Source organism: Stegostoma tigrinum, chromosome 31, assembly GCF_030684315.1.
Source record: "Stegostoma tigrinum isolate sSteTig4 chromosome 31, sSteTig4.hap1, whole genome shotgun sequence".
In the NCBI taxonomy this organism is placed as follows: Eukaryota; Metazoa; Chordata; class Chondrichthyes; order Orectolobiformes; family Stegostomatidae; genus Stegostoma; species Stegostoma tigrinum.
Genome location: NC_081384.1, coordinates 25,554,999 through 25,573,163, shown reverse-complemented (window position 1 = coordinate 25,573,163; position 18,165 = coordinate 25,554,999). Strand labels below are relative to the sequence as shown.

The window sequence follows — 18,165 nt, the reverse complement described above, 5'->3', positions numbered from 1 at the left end:
CTTGTCTAAAGGCAACTAATGGATCTCTAGCTCAATGAATGCAGAATAATACCGGAATCCAGCAGAAACCACAGAATAAGGAATATGGAGGAAGAATTTTAAAGAAGCACACTTTAAAATGGGGATTAACCAAATTTTCATCTACTTTTACTTCAGAACTTAATCCAGCATTAGAGTACATCTTCCAGCACGCAAGGCACAAAACCTGAGCATAAATCCATTTTAATGAATTTCCAAAAATTAGCATTCTTTTTACATTCAGTACGCAGCAAGAATCAACCCAAAAACCTCAGGCTTAAACAGAATCATTAAAAATTAGAAAGTCGATTCAGTTCACTTTAAATGCACCAAAAATATATTTTACGATAATGTATACACAAGCAGTGTCTTAAACCCCAAGTCCGATGCTTAATCCAGGAGGAAATGTCCCCTCCTTAATGAAAGAAAGTAAGGTCCTAATTGAAGCAATTGTGTAGTCTCATGTTAATAAAATTCTTATGGGATACAGACACAGACTTACAGCTTACAAATATCAGTTTCAACCAAAACAAAATAAATAATGGGCTCTGTTGTATTCAATTCCAAGCTCCACAGGGACATCAATTAGGCTCTAAAAATGGGGTGAACAGTTCATCTGGCAGTTCAGCCATCAGGCAGTCAAGACCATCTGCAAAAGAAAGTAGTGAGATTACAGACAAATAGATTATTTTAATTGCAGTTTAAAAACCCATTCACAGGAATGAAGTTACAATTCATACATTCTTGCAACTGATAGCACACAATAAACATTTTTCCCATGGCATGTTAAGCAAGAACAATGAAATTAAAGGCATACAGAGATGCAAATTGAGAGTCAAGTATTTTACTGTTGCACTATGTTCACAGGTTACTTTCACTGGTACAACTTTCAGCCTTTTTTGTAAGGATGATTTGTATTGAAGTGACAAACAGCTAAGGAGGGGGCATTAAGCACAAACAAGATGCCAATTCCCTCGAGTACCTTATGGCAATGAGAAGTCTGCAATTAGAAATAAACAGATCATTAATTAGCTGCTTTGTAGCGTAACAAAAGTCTAAGAGGGAAAGCCTAGATAGAGTGTGAGTCCACAAGAACTGAATGAGTAAATTACTGAATTACTATCTGAACTATTTCCCAAAAGGTTGATAAAAAAAACATACAACTGAATTAGCATCTACTTTACATTAGCGTAAAAGTGCTTGCTATAAGGATACAAAAGGATTTCTGCACAGGAGACCAAATGAGACTCTGCACCGATGCTCATTTCTCCCACTAGAGTTTATTGCTGTTTGACTCAAACTTTTGTGTCAATGTGAAAAAAGGTCAAATTGTTGCATCCTAACAGCAACTTTCACCAACAACTAGCATTCATATAGCATTGTTAACATATATAGAACATCAAGGTATTTATTTCAGAGTCATAGCAATAGCAGGGTGTTAATCAAAACGGGAGGAAATAATGATGACAACCTAGAGCATGGCCGGGAAGGTCGGGGGGGGGGGGGGGGGGGGGGGGGAGCACGTGTGAGGCTAAGGGGTTACACATTAAAAAAAAAATCACTTTACATTATTCTTTTCCAAACTGGACCAATTTATGATTCTCTGCTTTGAGCAGTGTCTGCAGATACCTGTGTACTAATTCCCTCCTGCATTGCTTCTCAGTTTGTGTGGAATCTAATTTGGTATGTTGGAATGATGTATCTTGTACCCATTATCTAAACTATTTATATAAAAATGGAATACACAGAAATTACAACAAAAAACCCTGGTGCACAACATTACCTACATCCCTAGCTAAATAAAATTCATTACCTTACTTTCGCTTTTCATCTTTTAGGCATCTCCCTATTGATTAATACAGTCACAAACTACCATTTAAAATAAAATTACTCATGGAACATGGGCATTGACGACTGGACCAGTGCTTACTGACCATCCCTAGTTCCCCATAAGACAGTAAAGTGAACTTCTTGAACAGCTGCAGTCTATTTGTTGTAGGTAAACCCACAGGCCTTATTGGGAAGCATTTCCAGGATATTGATCTGGTGAGTGATATAGCTCCAAGTTAGGATGATGCGTGGCTTAGACGGAAACTTGCTGGTGGTGGAGTTCCAATGTACCTGCTGCCCTTGTCCCGACTTCCATTTTTGAACACATATGCAATGTGGTACAGAATCAAATATCGTGCTCAAAAATGATTCACTGCAATGGTAGATGAGCAATGCATTTCTTCTCTTAACTTGAGAAAAAGCAGATGGACTGAAGCCAAATCTACATTGTCTCTGCGATATTTGTTTCCACTTGGAACACTTGCACAAAGATGCAAAACTCTTCACCAACCTAAAATTTAAATGAAACAAAGGCTCTCAAAAGACAATGGGATTCTTTAGAAGGGAAGTTAAGAGAGAGATAATGAACTGTTATGGGAGGCATTCACAGGGAGTGTCTGAAGATCTCCCCATATCCCATATGGCACAAACAGCTGGTAGGATTTTAAATAAATTAGAATCAAATGACAAGTAGGCAATTGAATTCCAAAGGCAATATTTTCAATTCCAAATGTTTTGAAATTCATGACCTGGAAAAGAAAATCAGACCACTCAAATGCCAAATGACAGCATATGTTTCATTCTTAAATTATTTATTTTAATACAAGGTTAAACACACACGGAGAACTGAAATCTTCAACATGGTAGTATCAACACAAGATATCTTTTCCAGGAGAGAACCCAGTCAGATTTACTTCCCACTGACAGCAGGGGATGCTCTTCCTCCATTACAGTTAATATAGAGAGAAAGAAAACACATTAAGTAATGCTCAAATGTTTTTTTCGAATGGATCTACCAACAATGAATTAATTACATTATTGCAGTACCTTGTATTTTATTTCAAAATACAAATCAGGATAGCAATATGGGGGCTTTTACGCAGCTAACCTTTTAATATTTTGACCAAGCATCACAAGTTTGGCGATCTCCTTTGCACATAGGGAGATCAACATGTACAAACACGCAGTGTGAATTTAACAAGAGTTAATCTAGATAATTAAATGCCCAGTGGGAGTAACCCCAGCATATTCACTGTACACAGATGCACAAACCAATTGCAATAAATTATCCTAATGCTTTTGTGGACAGTGCAGATTCAGGTAATATCAGGGTATAGTTATGGCTCTTAATAAGGCCATGAAGGCAGCATGACAGCCACTAGAAATATTCCACAAGTTTATTCCAGCCTATTTATTAAATAGATTCTCTTTTATGCTGGCTATGTAATGGAGGGTGTATGGAGCAAACAGAAAGCAATTCAATCTTTCGAAGAAAGGATAAATTCTTCATTCAGCAAGAAGCTATTAATAAAATTGCAACAGAATCTGAGGAATTAGTTGAATATCTTTTAATTTTTAATGAGAGGGCTTTAAGCAATTTTCAGAGCTTTGTCGTGAAGAGTTAGTAAATTAATATAAAAATAGTAACGAATATTCATGCCATTAAAACAAATGTGACCAACAATTAACTGAAATTTATTTTTCCAGTTAAACATTACCAACCCAGATTGAACTATTGATCTGCAGAAATTACTCAGCTGATTTTATTTTGTAAGAGTTGTTACAATTACTCCAGATTAGGGTCCGTTATGGGATTTGTGTTTTAAAAATAAAAGCACTTCATTTTCGATTGCTGTCCTCTCTGCATTTGTCATGCTTTCTGAGATGGATTTTTAGAAAAATTCCCATAGTCTGATACATATAGTAAACCACATCAGGATTTCTATTAACCTTGCCATTTTCAGAATGTCTTTGCTTAGGAAATTTATCCAATTTCCTTTGAAGACGTTCACCTAAACATTCTCATGTCCACTTTCCTGCATGTTCCCCATAACCTTTGATTAATAATCGATCTCCGCTTTAAATGTACACAAGGACTCTGCACATGCAGAATTCTGTGGCAAAGATGTTCTAAACACACTTAACCCTCAGAGATTCCTTCTAATCATCTCAATCTTAAATTGGAGCCCTTTTATTCTGAGACTATGCCCTCTAGTCCTATACTCTGCTATAATAGGAAACATCCCCATAGCATTTACCTTGTAAATCCATATGTCTCAATGAGATCACTTCTCATTTTTCTAAAGCACAATGACTTGAGTCTCAATGATATCTTTCCTTAAATAAGGAAATAATAAGTATAACTGTCACAGTCCTCTGGACATGGTCTCACATGGTCTCTTTGTACAGTTGCAGTAAACTTTTCCTACTCTTGTGCTCCAATCCCATTGAAATAAGGGCCATCATTTCAATAGCATTCCTGATTACCTGCTACACTTGTGTGCTAGCTTTCTGTGCTTCAAGCACAAGCACCTCCAAGTCCCTTTGTATTACAGCTTATTTGTTTGCAATATTCAAACCAACAAACAGGTACATTAGCAGAAAGTCATGACAAAAATCACCGTTATTCTTATAGCAAAGAAGAAAATGAGTGGGGACTGGAAGAAACTTGAATGCTATACAAGAACAGAAAAAGAAAGGTAAATCGGATCCTTAAAATGTATTGTATTTTTTCCATTTAAATATTCTGTTCTTTTCTTCTCCCTTCCAAAATTAACTTTCTATTTTCCCACATTATACTCTGCTGGATATTTTTGTCCACTTGCTTAACTTCTCAATATCTCCGTAAAACATTTGTATATCACTCTCGCATCCTGCCTTTCCACCTATTTTTGTCATCCGCAAATCTGGATACTGTACATACACTTCCTTCCTCTAAATCATTAAAGCAAGTTGTAAACAGTTGTGGTTCCAGCATAATCCCTGTTGAACTTATTGGTTACGGGAATGCCAACCTGATAAAGAACCCCTCATTCCCACTCACTGTTTCCTGCCCATTACCTTACTTTCTATCGGCGAAATTCTACCTCCAGCACCATGAGCTCTTGTTGTCATTTAACCTTTCATGAGGTACCTTATCGAGCTGTTATTCTTTATTTATTCATGGGATGATGGCACCTTTAGCTAAGCAGCATTTATTGTCCATCCCTAATTGTCCAAAGGGCAGTTAAGAGTCAACCACATTGCTGTGGGTTTGGAGTTACATGTAGGCCAGACCGGGTGAGGATAGGCAGTTTCCTTCCCTAAAGAACATTAGCGAATCAGATGGGTTTTTCCAACAAGCAGCATTGGATTCATGGTCATCATTAGACTCCCAATTCCAGATATTTTTTATTGAATTCAAATTTCACCATCTGCTATGGTACGATTTGAACCCAGGTCCCCAAAATGTTATTTGGGTCTCTGGATTAACTGTCCAGCAATAATACCACTAGGCCATTGCCTCTCCTGTGGCCTCTTCAGGAAGTCCAAAGACTCTACTGGTTCTCCTCTATCCACTCTGGTTGAGACTTTCTCAGAAAACTCTAAATTAGTCAGACGATTTTGCTTTCATGAAGCCATGCAGACAAATGTTCTGCTTTTACTTCTTTAATAATTGATTCCAATACTTTTCTGGCAGTAGATGTTAGGCTAAGCAGCCAATATTTACCAGCTTTCTGCCTCCCTCTCATTTTTAAGAGGGATGTCACATTTGTAGGTTTCCAATCCTCTGGTGCTTCTCCGGAATACAAGAATTTTTTGAAAATTACAACCAGTACATCCACTATCTCTTCACAGCCAGGGAATGTATTAGCCTTTAAATCCATTAGTTTGTCTAATACTGCCGCTCTAGTAATAGTGATGGTACCTAATTTCCCCTGCCATACTCTTTGGGATTAACGGGATGGTTGAAATGTTTTTCACCGTAATAACCGATGCACAATATCTGTTTAAGTCCGCTGTCATTCTCTTGTTCTACGTAACCATCTCCCAGAGTCATTTTACAATTAGAATTAGATTTTATTCTCACATACTCAAATACAGGAATACAGGGGTAGAGTGAAAAGTGTGCAATGTTACCACTCCCAGCACCATCTCAGTACAAAGTAGAAAAATAAAGAAATATAATTAAAAGTTCAACATTATTTCTTCATTTTTTCCACTTTATACTAAGAAGGATTTTAATTTTCTGAGGGCTTATGTTCACTTTGACCTCTATTTTCCTCTTCATTTATTTAAAAGAAGCTCTTATTGTCAGTTTTTATATTTCTCACCAGTTTGGCCTTCTTGTTTATTTTCTATCATCATTATCATTTGATGGATTCTGAATTTCTCTCAGTCTTTGGTGCTATCAGTGACTTCAGCTTCCTACATGCATTTCCTCTCAATTTTATACTCTTCTTAACCTCCTTGGTTAGCTACAGCTGATTTATCACTCTCGTAGAATCTTTCCTCCTTACCGGGATTCATGATAATCTATCCACCCAGTTTACTTTATTTTCATTTCATTGCAATTTCTTTCATTTAAGTTAATGAAAATTGTTTCTGATCCAATTTCCTCACTCTCAAACTGAATATTAAATTCATGTTGTGTTCATTACTTCTTAGAGGATATTTTATTCTGGGAAGTCATTTATTAAAGTTGCCTTATTAGCTCAATGCAAGATAGAGTCAACCAGGGAACAGGCTATGACATATAGCTCTGGAAAAATGCCCCTAATACATTCACTGAATTCATAGTGGTAGCTACCCTTTCCAAATTGATTGACCCAATCAACAGCAAAATTAAAGTCACCTATAATTATTGCTCTATTGTTTTTATATGCTCCTATTATTTGTCGATTTATAGCCTTTTTTTTAAAACAGACTGGCTACTGTTACCAATATCTTCTTTTTACCTCTGCCCAAATAGACTCTACAGCATGAGTCTATATCATCTCTCACAAATACCTTTATTATGAATCTTATTTGGAACGCTACCCAACCACCTTTTCCATTCCAACCGTCTCTCCAAAAGCATGAATGTTAAGTTTCCAGTTTTGATTTCATTATAACCACGTTTCTGTAAGGGACATCAGATCACAATTATTCATCTTTATTTGTACCATCAGTTTGCCTGTGTTATTCCAAATGCTTTTGCGTTATACAAAGCCTTTATGTTTGTTTGTTCAATTACCCAGTTTCCCAACACTTTTATGGTTTCTTGGTGCAACATGACATTCTGTCTCATCCTTTCATTTGCTGGTAATAATCAGCCCCAACTCTAAACTACAATCCTACATTTTCCTTTACTTCTGATCTTCTAATTTTACATGCAACTGAACCCACTCCCGCACTATTTAGTTAAAAATCCTATCTACGGCCCAAGTTATTCGATTCACCGGAACTCTCAGCATAGCCTGATTCGGGTGGTGGGATTAGTTTTATGGATTTTAGGAGATCCATTGCAGTTAAGTAAACAGTTTGTTTTAAGATTATCACAGGACAGTACACATTTCTGAAATTTACCCTGAACCATTAGCAAATATTTATATTATCTATATGCAAATTCTTTTAAAACATACTCGTCATGTACATTTCTCTTAATATCTCACTTACCTGCTTCCCAGTCTTCTGTACAACATTCTTGTAATGCGGTGCCTTTATATTCAGATGTTTCCATGCTTTCTCTCCTTGTACTAGAAGGTGGTGTCTGAGAAGCCCACGATGTAGAGTCAGTGCAGGAATTTCTCTCCACGATTGGTTTAGAGGGAGATCTGGCGAGTAAGTCAAAGGTGGGGTGTTGAAAGGCAACGTGGTTCTGAAAACAAGGAAAAATATTTAAAATCAGATTACATTTCACTCAAAAATTCATTTGGAAAAAAACTCCACTCACTGAGCATCCATATTTATGAAGCAGAAATAACGTTCGAGACAAAATAACTCTCAGGCAATTTGAGATTGTAACTTAGTAGAAAAAACGAAAATAAGTGGATGCATGTTGGATTTTCAAATATATTCAAATACTGTGCCACAGAAAACATTATCACACAAAATCAGGGCTCAAGGAATTGGTGGCAGGCGGTATTTAAATATTAACTGAGGATTAATGAGCAAAACGGAGTTATGAGTTAACAATTACGTTTGCTGGTCTGTCTGGTCCAATCTATTGTAGATTAAAAATCACCCATAATTATTATTGCATCTTTCTTACAAGACCCCTTTTTTAAAAATATCTACATTATGGTTACTGTTTGGGAGCCTATAAACAACTCCCATAAGTGACTTAGAGATAATGGGAACTGCAGATGCTGGAGATTCCAAGATAATAAAATGTGAGGCTGGATGAACACAGCAGGCCAAGCAGCATCTCAGGAGCACAAAAGCTGACGTTTCGGGCCTAGACCCTTCATCAGAGAGGGGGATGGGGGGAGGGAACTGGAATAAATAGGGAGAGAGGGGGAGGCGGACCGAAGATGGAGAGTAAAGAAGATAGGTGGAGAAGGTGTGGGTGGGGAGGTAGGGAGGGGATAGGTCAGTCCAGGGAAGACGGACAGGTCAAGGAGGTGGGATGAGGTTAGTAGGTAGCTGGGGGTGCGGCTTGGGGTGGGAGGAAGGGATGGGTGAGAGGAAGAACCGGTTAGGGAGGCAGAGACAGGTTGGACTGGTTTTGGGATGCAGTGGGTGGGGGGGAAGAGCTGGGCTGGTTGTGTGGTGCAGTGGGGGGAGGGGATGAACTGGGCTGGTTTAGGGATGCAGTGGGGGAAGGGGAGATTTTGAAACTGGTGAAGTCCACATTGATACCATATGGCTGCAGGGTTCCCAGGCGGAATATGAGTTGCTGTTCCTGCAACCTTCGGGTGGCATCATTGTGGCAGTGCAGGAGGCCCATGATGGACATGTCATCAAGAGAATGGGAGGGGGAGTGGAAATGGTTTGCGACTGGGAGGTGCAGTTGTTTGTTGCGAACTGAGCGGAGGTGTTCTGCAAAGCGGTCCCCAAGCCTCCGCTTGGTTTCCCCAATGTAGAGAAAGCCGCACCGGGTACAGTGGATGCAGTATACCACATTGGCAGATGTGCAGGTGAACCTCTGCTTAATGTGGAATGTCATCTTGGGGCCTGGGATGGGGGTGAGGGAGGAGGTGTGGGGACAAGTGTAGCATTTCCTGCGGTTGCAGGGGAAGGTGCCGGGTGTGGTGGGGTTGGAGGGCAGTGTGGAGCGAACAAGGGAGTCACGGAGAGAGTGGTCTCTCCGGAAAGCAGACAGGGGTGGGGATGGAAAAATGTCTTGGGTGGTGGGGTCGGATTGTAAATGGCGGAAGTGTCGGAGGATAATGCGTTGTATCCGGAGGTTGGTAGGGTGGTGTGTGAGAACGAGGGGGATCCTCTTGGGGCGGTTGTGGCGGGGGCGGGGTGTGAGGGATGTGTCGCGGGAAATGCGGGAGACGCGGTCAAGGGCGTTCTCAATCACCGTGGGGGGGAAGTTGCGGTCCTTAAAGAACTTGGACATCTGGGATGTGCGGGAGTGGAATGTCTTATCGTGGGAGCAGATGCGGCGGAGGCGGAGGAATTGGGAATAGGGGATGGAATTTTTGCAGGAGGGTGGGTGGGAGGAGGTGTATTCTAGGTAGCTGTGGGAGTCGGTGGGCTTGAAATGGACATCAGTTACAAGCTGGTTGCCTGAGATGGAGACTGAGAGGTCCAGGAAGGTGAGGGATGTGCTGGAGATGGCCCAGGTGAACTGAAGGTTGGGGTGGAAGGTGTTGGTGAAGTGGATGAACTGTTCGAGCTCCTCTGGGGAGCAAGAGGCGGCGCCGATACAGTCATCAATGTACCGGAGGAAGAGGTGGGGTTTGGGGCCTGTGTAGGTGCGGAAGATGGACTGTTCCACGTAACCTACAAAGAGGCAGGCATAGCTGGGGCCCATGCGGGTGCCCATGGCCACCCCCTTAGTCTGTAGGAAGTGGGAGGAGTCAAAAGAGAAGTTGTTGAGTGTGAGGACGAGTTCCGCTAGGCGGATGAGAGTGTCGGTGGAGGGGGCCTGGTCGGGCCTGCGGGACAGGAAGAAGCGGAGGGCCTTGAGGCCATCTCCATGCGGAATGCAGGTGTACAGGGACTGGACGTCCATGGTGAATATGAGGTGTTGGGGGCCAGGGAATTGGAAGTCCTGGAGGAGGTGGAGGGCGTGGGTGGTGTCACGGACATAGGTCCACAATCCACAAACCTGCCTGCCCTGGTCGACCCATCGTCTCAGCCTGCTCCTGCCCCACCGAACTCATCTCCACCTATCTGGACTCCATTTTCGCCCCCTTGGTCCAGGAACTCCCCACCTATGTCCGTGACACCACCCACGCCCTCCACCTCCTCCAGGACTTCCAATTCCCTGGCCCCCAACACCTCATATTCACCATGGACGTCCAGTCCCTGTACACCTGCATTCCGCATGGAGATGGCCTCAAGGCCCTCCGCTTCTTCCTGTCCCGCAGGCCCGACCAGGCCCCCTCCACCGACACTCTCATCCGCCTAGCGGAACTCGTCCTCACACTCAACAACTTCTCTTTTGACTCCTCCCACTTCCTACAGACTAAGGGGGTGGCCATGGGCACCCGCATGGGCCCCAGCTATGCCTGCCTCTTTGTAGGTTACGTGGAACAGTCCATCTTCCGCACCTACACAGGCCCCAAACCCCACCTCTTCCTCCGGTACATTGATGACTGTATCGGCGCCGCCTCTTGCTCCCCAGAGGAGCTCGAACAGTTCATCCACTTCACCAACACCTTCCACCCCAACCTTCAGTTCACCTGGGCCATCTCCAGCACATCCCTCACCTTCCTGGACCTCTCAGTCTCCATCTCAGGCAACCAGCTTGTAACTGATGTCCATTTCAAGCCCACCGACTCCCACAGCTACCTAGAATACACCTCCTCCCACCCACCCTCCTGCAAAAATTCCATCCCCTATTCCCAATTCCTCCGCCTCCGCCGCATCTGCTCCCACGATAAGACATTCCACTCCCGCACATCCCAGATGTCCAAGTTCTTTAAGGACCGCAACTTCCCCCCCACGGTGATTGAGAACGCCCTTGACCGCGTCTCCCGCATTTCCCGCGACACATCCCTCACACCCCGCCCCCGCCACAACCGCCCCAAGAGGATCCCCCTCGTTCTCACACACCACCCTACCAACCTCCGGATACAACGCATTATCCTCCGACACTTCCGCCATTTACAATCCGACCCCACCACCCAAGACATTTTTCCATCCCCACCCCTGTCTGCTTTCCGGAGAGACCACTCTCTCCGTGACTCCCTTGTTCGCTCCACACTGCCCTCCAACCCCACCACACCCGGCACCTTCCCCTGCAACCGCAGGAAATGCTACACTTGTCCCCACACCTCCTCCCTCACCCCCATCCCAGGCCCCAAGATGACATTCCACATTAAGCAGAGGTTCACCTGCACATCTGCCAATGTGGTATACTGCATCCACTGTACCCGGTGCGGCTTTCTCTACATTGGGGAAACCAAGCGGAGGCTTGGGGACCGCTTTGCAGAACACCTCCGCTCAGTTCGCAACAAACAACTGCACCTCCCAGTCGCAAACCATTTCCACTCCCCCTCCCATTCTCTTGATGACATGTCCATCATGGGCCTCCTGCACTGCCACAATGATGCCACCCGAAGGTTGCAGGAACAGCAACTCATATTCCGCCTGGGAACCCTGCAGCCATATGGTATCAATGTGGACTTCACCAGTTTCAAAATCTCCCCTTCCCCCACTGCATCCCTAAACCAGCCCAGTTCATCCCCTCCCCCCACTGCACCACACAACCAGCCCAGCTCTTCCCCCCCACCCACTGCATCCCAAAACCAGTCCAACCTGTCTCTGCCTCCCTAACCGGTTCTTCCTCTCACCCATCCCTTCCTCCCACCCCAAGCCGCACCCCCAGCTACCTACTAACCTCATCCCACCTCCTTGACCTGTCCGTCTTCCCTGGACTGACCTATCCCCTCCCTACCTCCCCACCCACACCTTCTCCACCTATCTTCTTTACTCTCCATCTTCGGTCCGCCTCCCCCTCTCTCCCTATTTATTCCAGTTCCCTCCCCCCATCCCCCTCTCTGATGAAGGGTCTAGGCCCGAAACGTCAGCTTTTGTGCTCCTGAGATGCTGCTTGGCCTGCTGTGTTCATCCAGCCTCACATTTTATTATCCCATAAGTGACTTCTTCCTTTTGCTACCTCTCATATGTATACGATGCGATTTGGTATGCTTATTTTGAGAACTAAAATCATTTTTATCACTAATACTTCTCATACATAGTTGATTCAATTGCATATCATTCATAATATTCTTGCCTCGGGACTCTGATCCAGCTGATTACAGATGCATTCACTGGCACCTTGTGGGTATATTCTTATCACATTGCTGGCTGTTATATTCAAATAATGATTTCTTAGTGATGGAGAAAACACACCAACCTAAAAGCAGAAGTGAAAATATGTTAGCACTGCGGAAATACAGATTTCTCTTTTAATAAAATTACATTCAGACTTATTAGAACCAATCAACCCCATAGAAAGACAAATGAATCAAAAACATTGGGTTGCATGATTCAGGTACAACATGTGTAAATATGTATCATTGTATTACACTCAGTAGATAGCTGAAAGCATCTAACAATTCTCAAGGTTCTATGGGCAATATTGCATGGTATGTATTACACCTCAACAACTAACATTAGCATCTACATAGATGGAAACCTTGTATGCTAGAGTAATTGCAAAAGTAGCATTACATGCTTTTTGATTATTGGAAAGACCCAAACATATCATGTAGCACTTTTATAGTTGGCTGTTTCCTTTTACTAATCCACACCACCAACTCAAACTCTTTCCACCAATCTGCCATGTTTTTGGAGCCATGGTAACAGCCAAACTATCCCTCCAAGCAAAATGATACTAAAGCAAACACAGGGTGGTGGATAAACCACCAGCAGATCTGGCAGACAGAAAAAGACTTGAATGTTTCAAGTCTGGTGTGTCATTTACTCAAAATTCATGTTTGGTTCTGATGAGTCATACTACTCTCAAAACATTCATATTATTTCTCTCCTCATAAATGCTGCCACACCTGCTCAGTTTCTCCAGTATGGTGTTTGTTTCAGATTTCCAGCATCCATAGTATTTTGCTTTTAAACGTTCCTAAAGTGTTGAGAGGTGGCATCGATCATGGTTCAAAATCCATTGGAAGGGCCACCATATGGACAAAGGGAAATTGAAGGGAAAGACATTTTCTTAAATAATTGGCTAAATTGCAATTTCTACTTTACTAATGTTAATCATTCACTTCTTGTGAAATTCACAACATATCTGGTATTATCTCCACCACCCACCTAACACATCCGAAGGTCATTCTACAAATTAGTGCTAGTTCAGAAGTAAAATAAATGATCCAAAAATTTCACTCTAATTATAATATCAGTGTATAGAGTTAACAACCTGTTTCAAGAGAAGTACTGTTCCAACCTTTAGATTGTTCAGTTGCTCAACTAGAAGCTGCCTGTGAATGGTGCCTTGCATTTCACCTATGCAAATAAACGAACAGAATTAGGTTTCAAGGAAACTAAGCTTCAGCAGCCATCAGCACCACACTTCCAAGTGAGGGACTTAAGAAACTCCATCATTTAGAATGCTGCATCTGCTCAAATGCCTGTCCACAGCCTTTAATCTGGTTCATTCTTGGCAGCGAGGGGTTGTTGGGAAGAAACCAAGATAATAGCTTCCCCAAGTACAAACATAACAATTAAACAGTGTTCATCAATCAAAAGGAAAAATAATTTGACTGATCCATTGCTAGCTGGATTCTATTAATGTGAACAGGGACCATCAGATTGTTTTCTTGCCCTGGATGCAAATCTTGGTGCTCAAATTAAAATACAAAAAATTTAGGATTAGCTCTGAATGAACTTTCAGCTTTGGTATCAAGACGCTTGGAATTGTTTGTTTTGGACACTTGGATTTCTCCACAGTTAGATTTAGAAATGATTAATTTGAAACTTGGCAAGGTGTATTCTCAAGTTGGAAAAGAAAAACTCGCAGGCAGAAGATGGTTAATATACGTTAACATCATATATGCTTCAGTATGATACATTACTAAACGAATAAAGCCAGGAGGATATATCTTGTGGATTTTTCAGAAAAAGGATTTTAAACTAAACATTATTTTGAGGCAGTTCTTTTAAACAGTCAAGATGCATAGGTTTAAAAAGGCTATACCAACATTAAACAAAAGTATCAAACAAAAGACATTAATGCTGCTACAAGGGGATAATTGGGGAGTTACATAGTTTCAGAGGCTCATAACCATTCACATAGCAGAAACTTTGAAACTAGTTCCATTTAAAGTTCAACAAAAGAAAAAGACAAATTGGCAGTTTTTTTTATTTAGAGTTTGTGGCCAACTTTCTAACAGTCGCAAGGTTCAGGAGCCTAGATCCAACTTGTGAGGACGGAAAGCTATTGAAAAAAGGATTTATATTTGCAGATTTCCTTTAACAAAGTATGACTGCTAAGTCTTTCGACAAGAACAAGCATGTTGGAAATGCTCAAGGATAGTTAATACATCTTGATTAAGTTAAGTAAGACAAAATACTGATGTGGGGAAGCAGGGCAACTGTACTGATTGCATGATATGAAATCTGATCATAATTGTTATTCTTTATTTTCCCTTGCTGCAAATTGAAGCTGTTCAACAATTGAAACTGTTGTTTTATATCTTTGGATGCTGTTACACAAGCAGATGTATGACAGGAGTCGTCAACTCTCATAGAAATGCATAGAGAGCTGACAGCAGGACTGACTAATACCAATAAAGCTGAGAACATTTGAAAAGCAATAACCAATTCATGTCCAGCAAGGCATCTCAAATAGCAACATAATAATCATCTAAAATCTGTCTTTAAAAGGTTGATTGGGTACGACATTGGGAGAACTGTAGCATTTTGCTTTTGAAAAGGGCCTTGGGATCCTTTGTATTTGTTTCTAATGGCAAAAGAAACCTAAAAATAATCTGAAAGTGATAATCAAGAAAAAAAAATGAAACGGTATTTTGTCTGTAATTTTAAATAACTTATCCCCTAAAAAAAGTAGGACCCTTCTAGTCTTTGCATGTTAGTTAAATTAGGAGTTGTGCCACAGAACAGATATCCTTCTATCAGGCAAAATGGAGATCAGTGAGAGTAGGTCCATATGTTGGATGATGCCAAGATTAGGTTTGCCTGCAATTATTATGCCAACTAGCCTGCTTACATTGATTATCCGAGTTCATACCTTTAGATTGGCCATTTCAGATTGCCTTGATGGATGAGGATTTATCCTGTAATTACTTGACTATACAGTTTTCAGATTGACCCTTGGTTAGTGCAGTTATTCTGTTTGTGAGCCAGTGGCAAGAATAGCGGGTATGAATGCTTATTCTAAGAAGGTGGAATGACTTAAGTTTCTTGATCACCCAGTGACCCCTGGTGGAAAACATACACTTTTACTGTCAACTAGAATGCTTTCTTCTACCAAATAGTGTGCAGACTCTACATGCCAGAGGCAATAATTACTACCAACTGGCAGAAGGGTGGCAGGCTGCCAAAATCCCTAGCTCAGGACTAAGTCACACAACCACAAAGAAAGAAGATTACGCATGTAAAAAATAAATAACAACCAAGATCGAAGCTTCCAAGGGAAAATGAGAGAAGAAATACTAAGCAACGTATGTTTGGATCAAGTAAAACAGTAATTAGCAACAAATTCTCAATAAAATCAAAAAACAGAATGTCCCCAACTAAATCATTATCTATCTCTATAAGACAGTACATACCCTATGGTCTCCATTCATTACAGAAGACAACAGCATACTGGACATAAGAGGATTCTGGGTAAACCAAGGTTAAAAAAAAATCATGGCTGGAAGAGCTACTCCTTTGAGGTGTTTTCAGTGTTGGAGCCGATTTCCCCCAATTCTAGGAGCAGTAATTACTGTTTTATAAGCTGTTGCATTTCTTTTTCCAAAGTTCCAAAGCAAAGATCAAAACAACACCACTTTAAAAAGGAGGATGACAGACAAAGGCAGTGACCATGTGGGAAGTTAAACAAGTGAAAAACATGGAGAAGTAAACCTGCACAGTTGACTGCCTCTGCTGTTTAATTTCAAGTATCTGGGGAATATCTGAGCTCATCTACAAAATTAAACAGCAAAATTCACAGCTGACATTGGAGCAGCTAAACGGCTAGTTTTAAAGCATAACCTTACTGTGACTTTTTTTGTAAATCTACAATAGTGCTTAGAGTGAGTTATTTTCTGATTATACGTTTTTAATTCAAATCTGACTTATAAATAAACTTGATAAAAATAATACATAGCTACTAATTTAGCGTGGAGCAGAGTTCTTAGTGCAGTAAGACTAGGCTGTTTTCTGGATTTGTAGATTAAGGTGCAAAGATGGCCTTTAGTAGACGGATGTGTTCCTCGAGTCGGATGGGGGAGATTAGGAAGAGTTTCCATGTTACTGATGATTATGTCTGCAGGAAGTGTATTGGTTGCAAATCTTTTGGATTGCATGAATTGGTTGGAGCTGCAGTTAGAGACAATGAGGAATTGACAGGTTTGGGGGTGTGATGGATGGCAGTTTCAAGGAGGGTGATAAACTGCAAATATAGTCAGGTAGATGGGTGACCTCCAGGATAGGTGGGAAAGAGAGGCAGGTAGTGCAAGAATATCCTGTGGCTATCCTCATCTCAAACAAGCGTGCCATTTTGGAAAAGATCATGGGGTGGGGGTGGGGTGGGATGGCAAATTGCAGATGCCACCAGAATTCTCAAAGGGGAGAGGACCTGCAGGAGGTTTTTGTGATCATTGGAACTAATGGCATAGGAAGAGACAAGGATGAGATTCTGAGGAGAGAAGATAGGAAGTTAGACGTCCTCAAGGGTAGTAATATCTGGATTACTCCCAGTGCCACAATTTAGTGAGGGTAGGAATAGGAGAATAGAGCAGATGAATGCAAGGTGAGGAGCTGATGCAAGTTCACATTTTTGGATCGTTGGAATCTCTTCTGGTGTAGAAGTGACTTGTACAAGAAGAACGAACTGCACCTGAAAGTGGAAGGGGACTAATATATGGACAAGGAGATTTGCTAGAGCTGCTCAGAAGGATTTAAGTGCGGTGGATTCGTAAGTTGGTCAGATATTGAAGAAAGAGATCAGCCTTAGACTGGTGCAGTTGGGAAAAGGACTTGTTGGGCAGGAGGGCAAAAAGGGAACATGAGAGAGCTTTGACAAATAGGGTTAAGGAGAATCCAAAGAGATTTTACAAATACATTAACAACAAAAGAGAAACTAGGGAGAGAATAGAGCTCCTTAAAGACCAACAAGGCTGCCTACATGTGGTACTGCAGGAGAATGGGAGATACTAAAGAAGTATTTTGCATCAGTGTTTACTGTGAAGAAAGACTCTAGAGAACGTGAGGAAATAAATAGTGATATCTTGAAAAATGTCCATATTACAGAGGTGGTGGTGTTGGATGTCTTAAAATACGTAAGTGTGGATAAATCCCCAGGACCTGATCAGGTGAACCCCAGAGCTCTGTGGGAAGCTTGACGAGTGATTGCTGCGCTCCTTGTTGACACATTTATACCATTGATAGCCACAGGTGAGGTGCTGGAAGACTAGAGGTTAGCTAACGTGGTTCCTATATTTAAGGAAGGTGGTAAGGAAAAGCCAGGGAAACACCGACTAGTGAGCCTGGCATGGGTGTCAGGCAAGTTGTTGGAGGGAATCCTGAGAGACAGGATGGAGACGTAGTTGGAAAGGCAAAGAGTGATTAGGGACAGTCAACATGGCTTTGTGCATGGGAAATTGTGTCTCATTAACTTGATTAAGTTTTTTAAAGAAGTAACAAGGAGGATCAAGGAGGGCACAGGATGTAATCTATATGGTCTTCTGTAAGGCGTTCGACAAATTTCCTTATGGTAGACTGGTTAGCAAAGTTAGATCGCATGTAATACAGGGGGATCTAGTCATTTGGATACAGAACTGGTTTGAAGGTAGAAACAGGGGGTAGTGGTGGAGGGCTGCTTTTCAGACTGGAGGCCCGTGACCAGTGGTATGTCACAAGGATCAGTGCTGGCTCCATTGCATTTTGCCATTTATATAAATGATTTGGACATGAACATAGCGGGAATGGTTACTAGGTTTGCAGATGCCACCAAAATTGGACTTGTAGCGGACAGCAAAGGAACTTACCTCA

At 41.8% G+C, this 18,165-nt stretch overlaps 1 protein-coding gene across 4 annotated transcripts in view; it reads right to left on the bottom strand.

Moving 5' to 3' along the window:
• Nucleotides 1-206: 206 nt before the first annotated feature.
• Nucleotides 207-18,165, bottom strand: part of hrob (homologous recombination factor with OB-fold) — a 41,241-nt gene continuing 23,282 nt past the window's right edge. For 2 of the 4 annotated variants that reach the window (XM_048560737.1, XM_048560738.1), the window contains exons 7-10: nt 13,367-13,452; nt 12,224-12,346; nt 7,486-7,687; nt 207-667 (exon numbers count right to left, since the gene is read on the bottom strand). In XM_048560737.1, the coding sequence (XP_048416694.1) occupies nt 600-667; nt 7,486-7,687; nt 12,224-12,346; nt 13,367-13,452 (479 nt within the window). In that variant the 3' untranslated portion in view covers nt 207-599. The remainder of the gene's footprint in view (nt 668-7,485; nt 7,688-12,223; nt 12,347-13,366; nt 13,453-18,165) is intronic. The other 2 variants (XM_048560739.1, XM_048560740.1) reach the window with 2 other exon arrangements.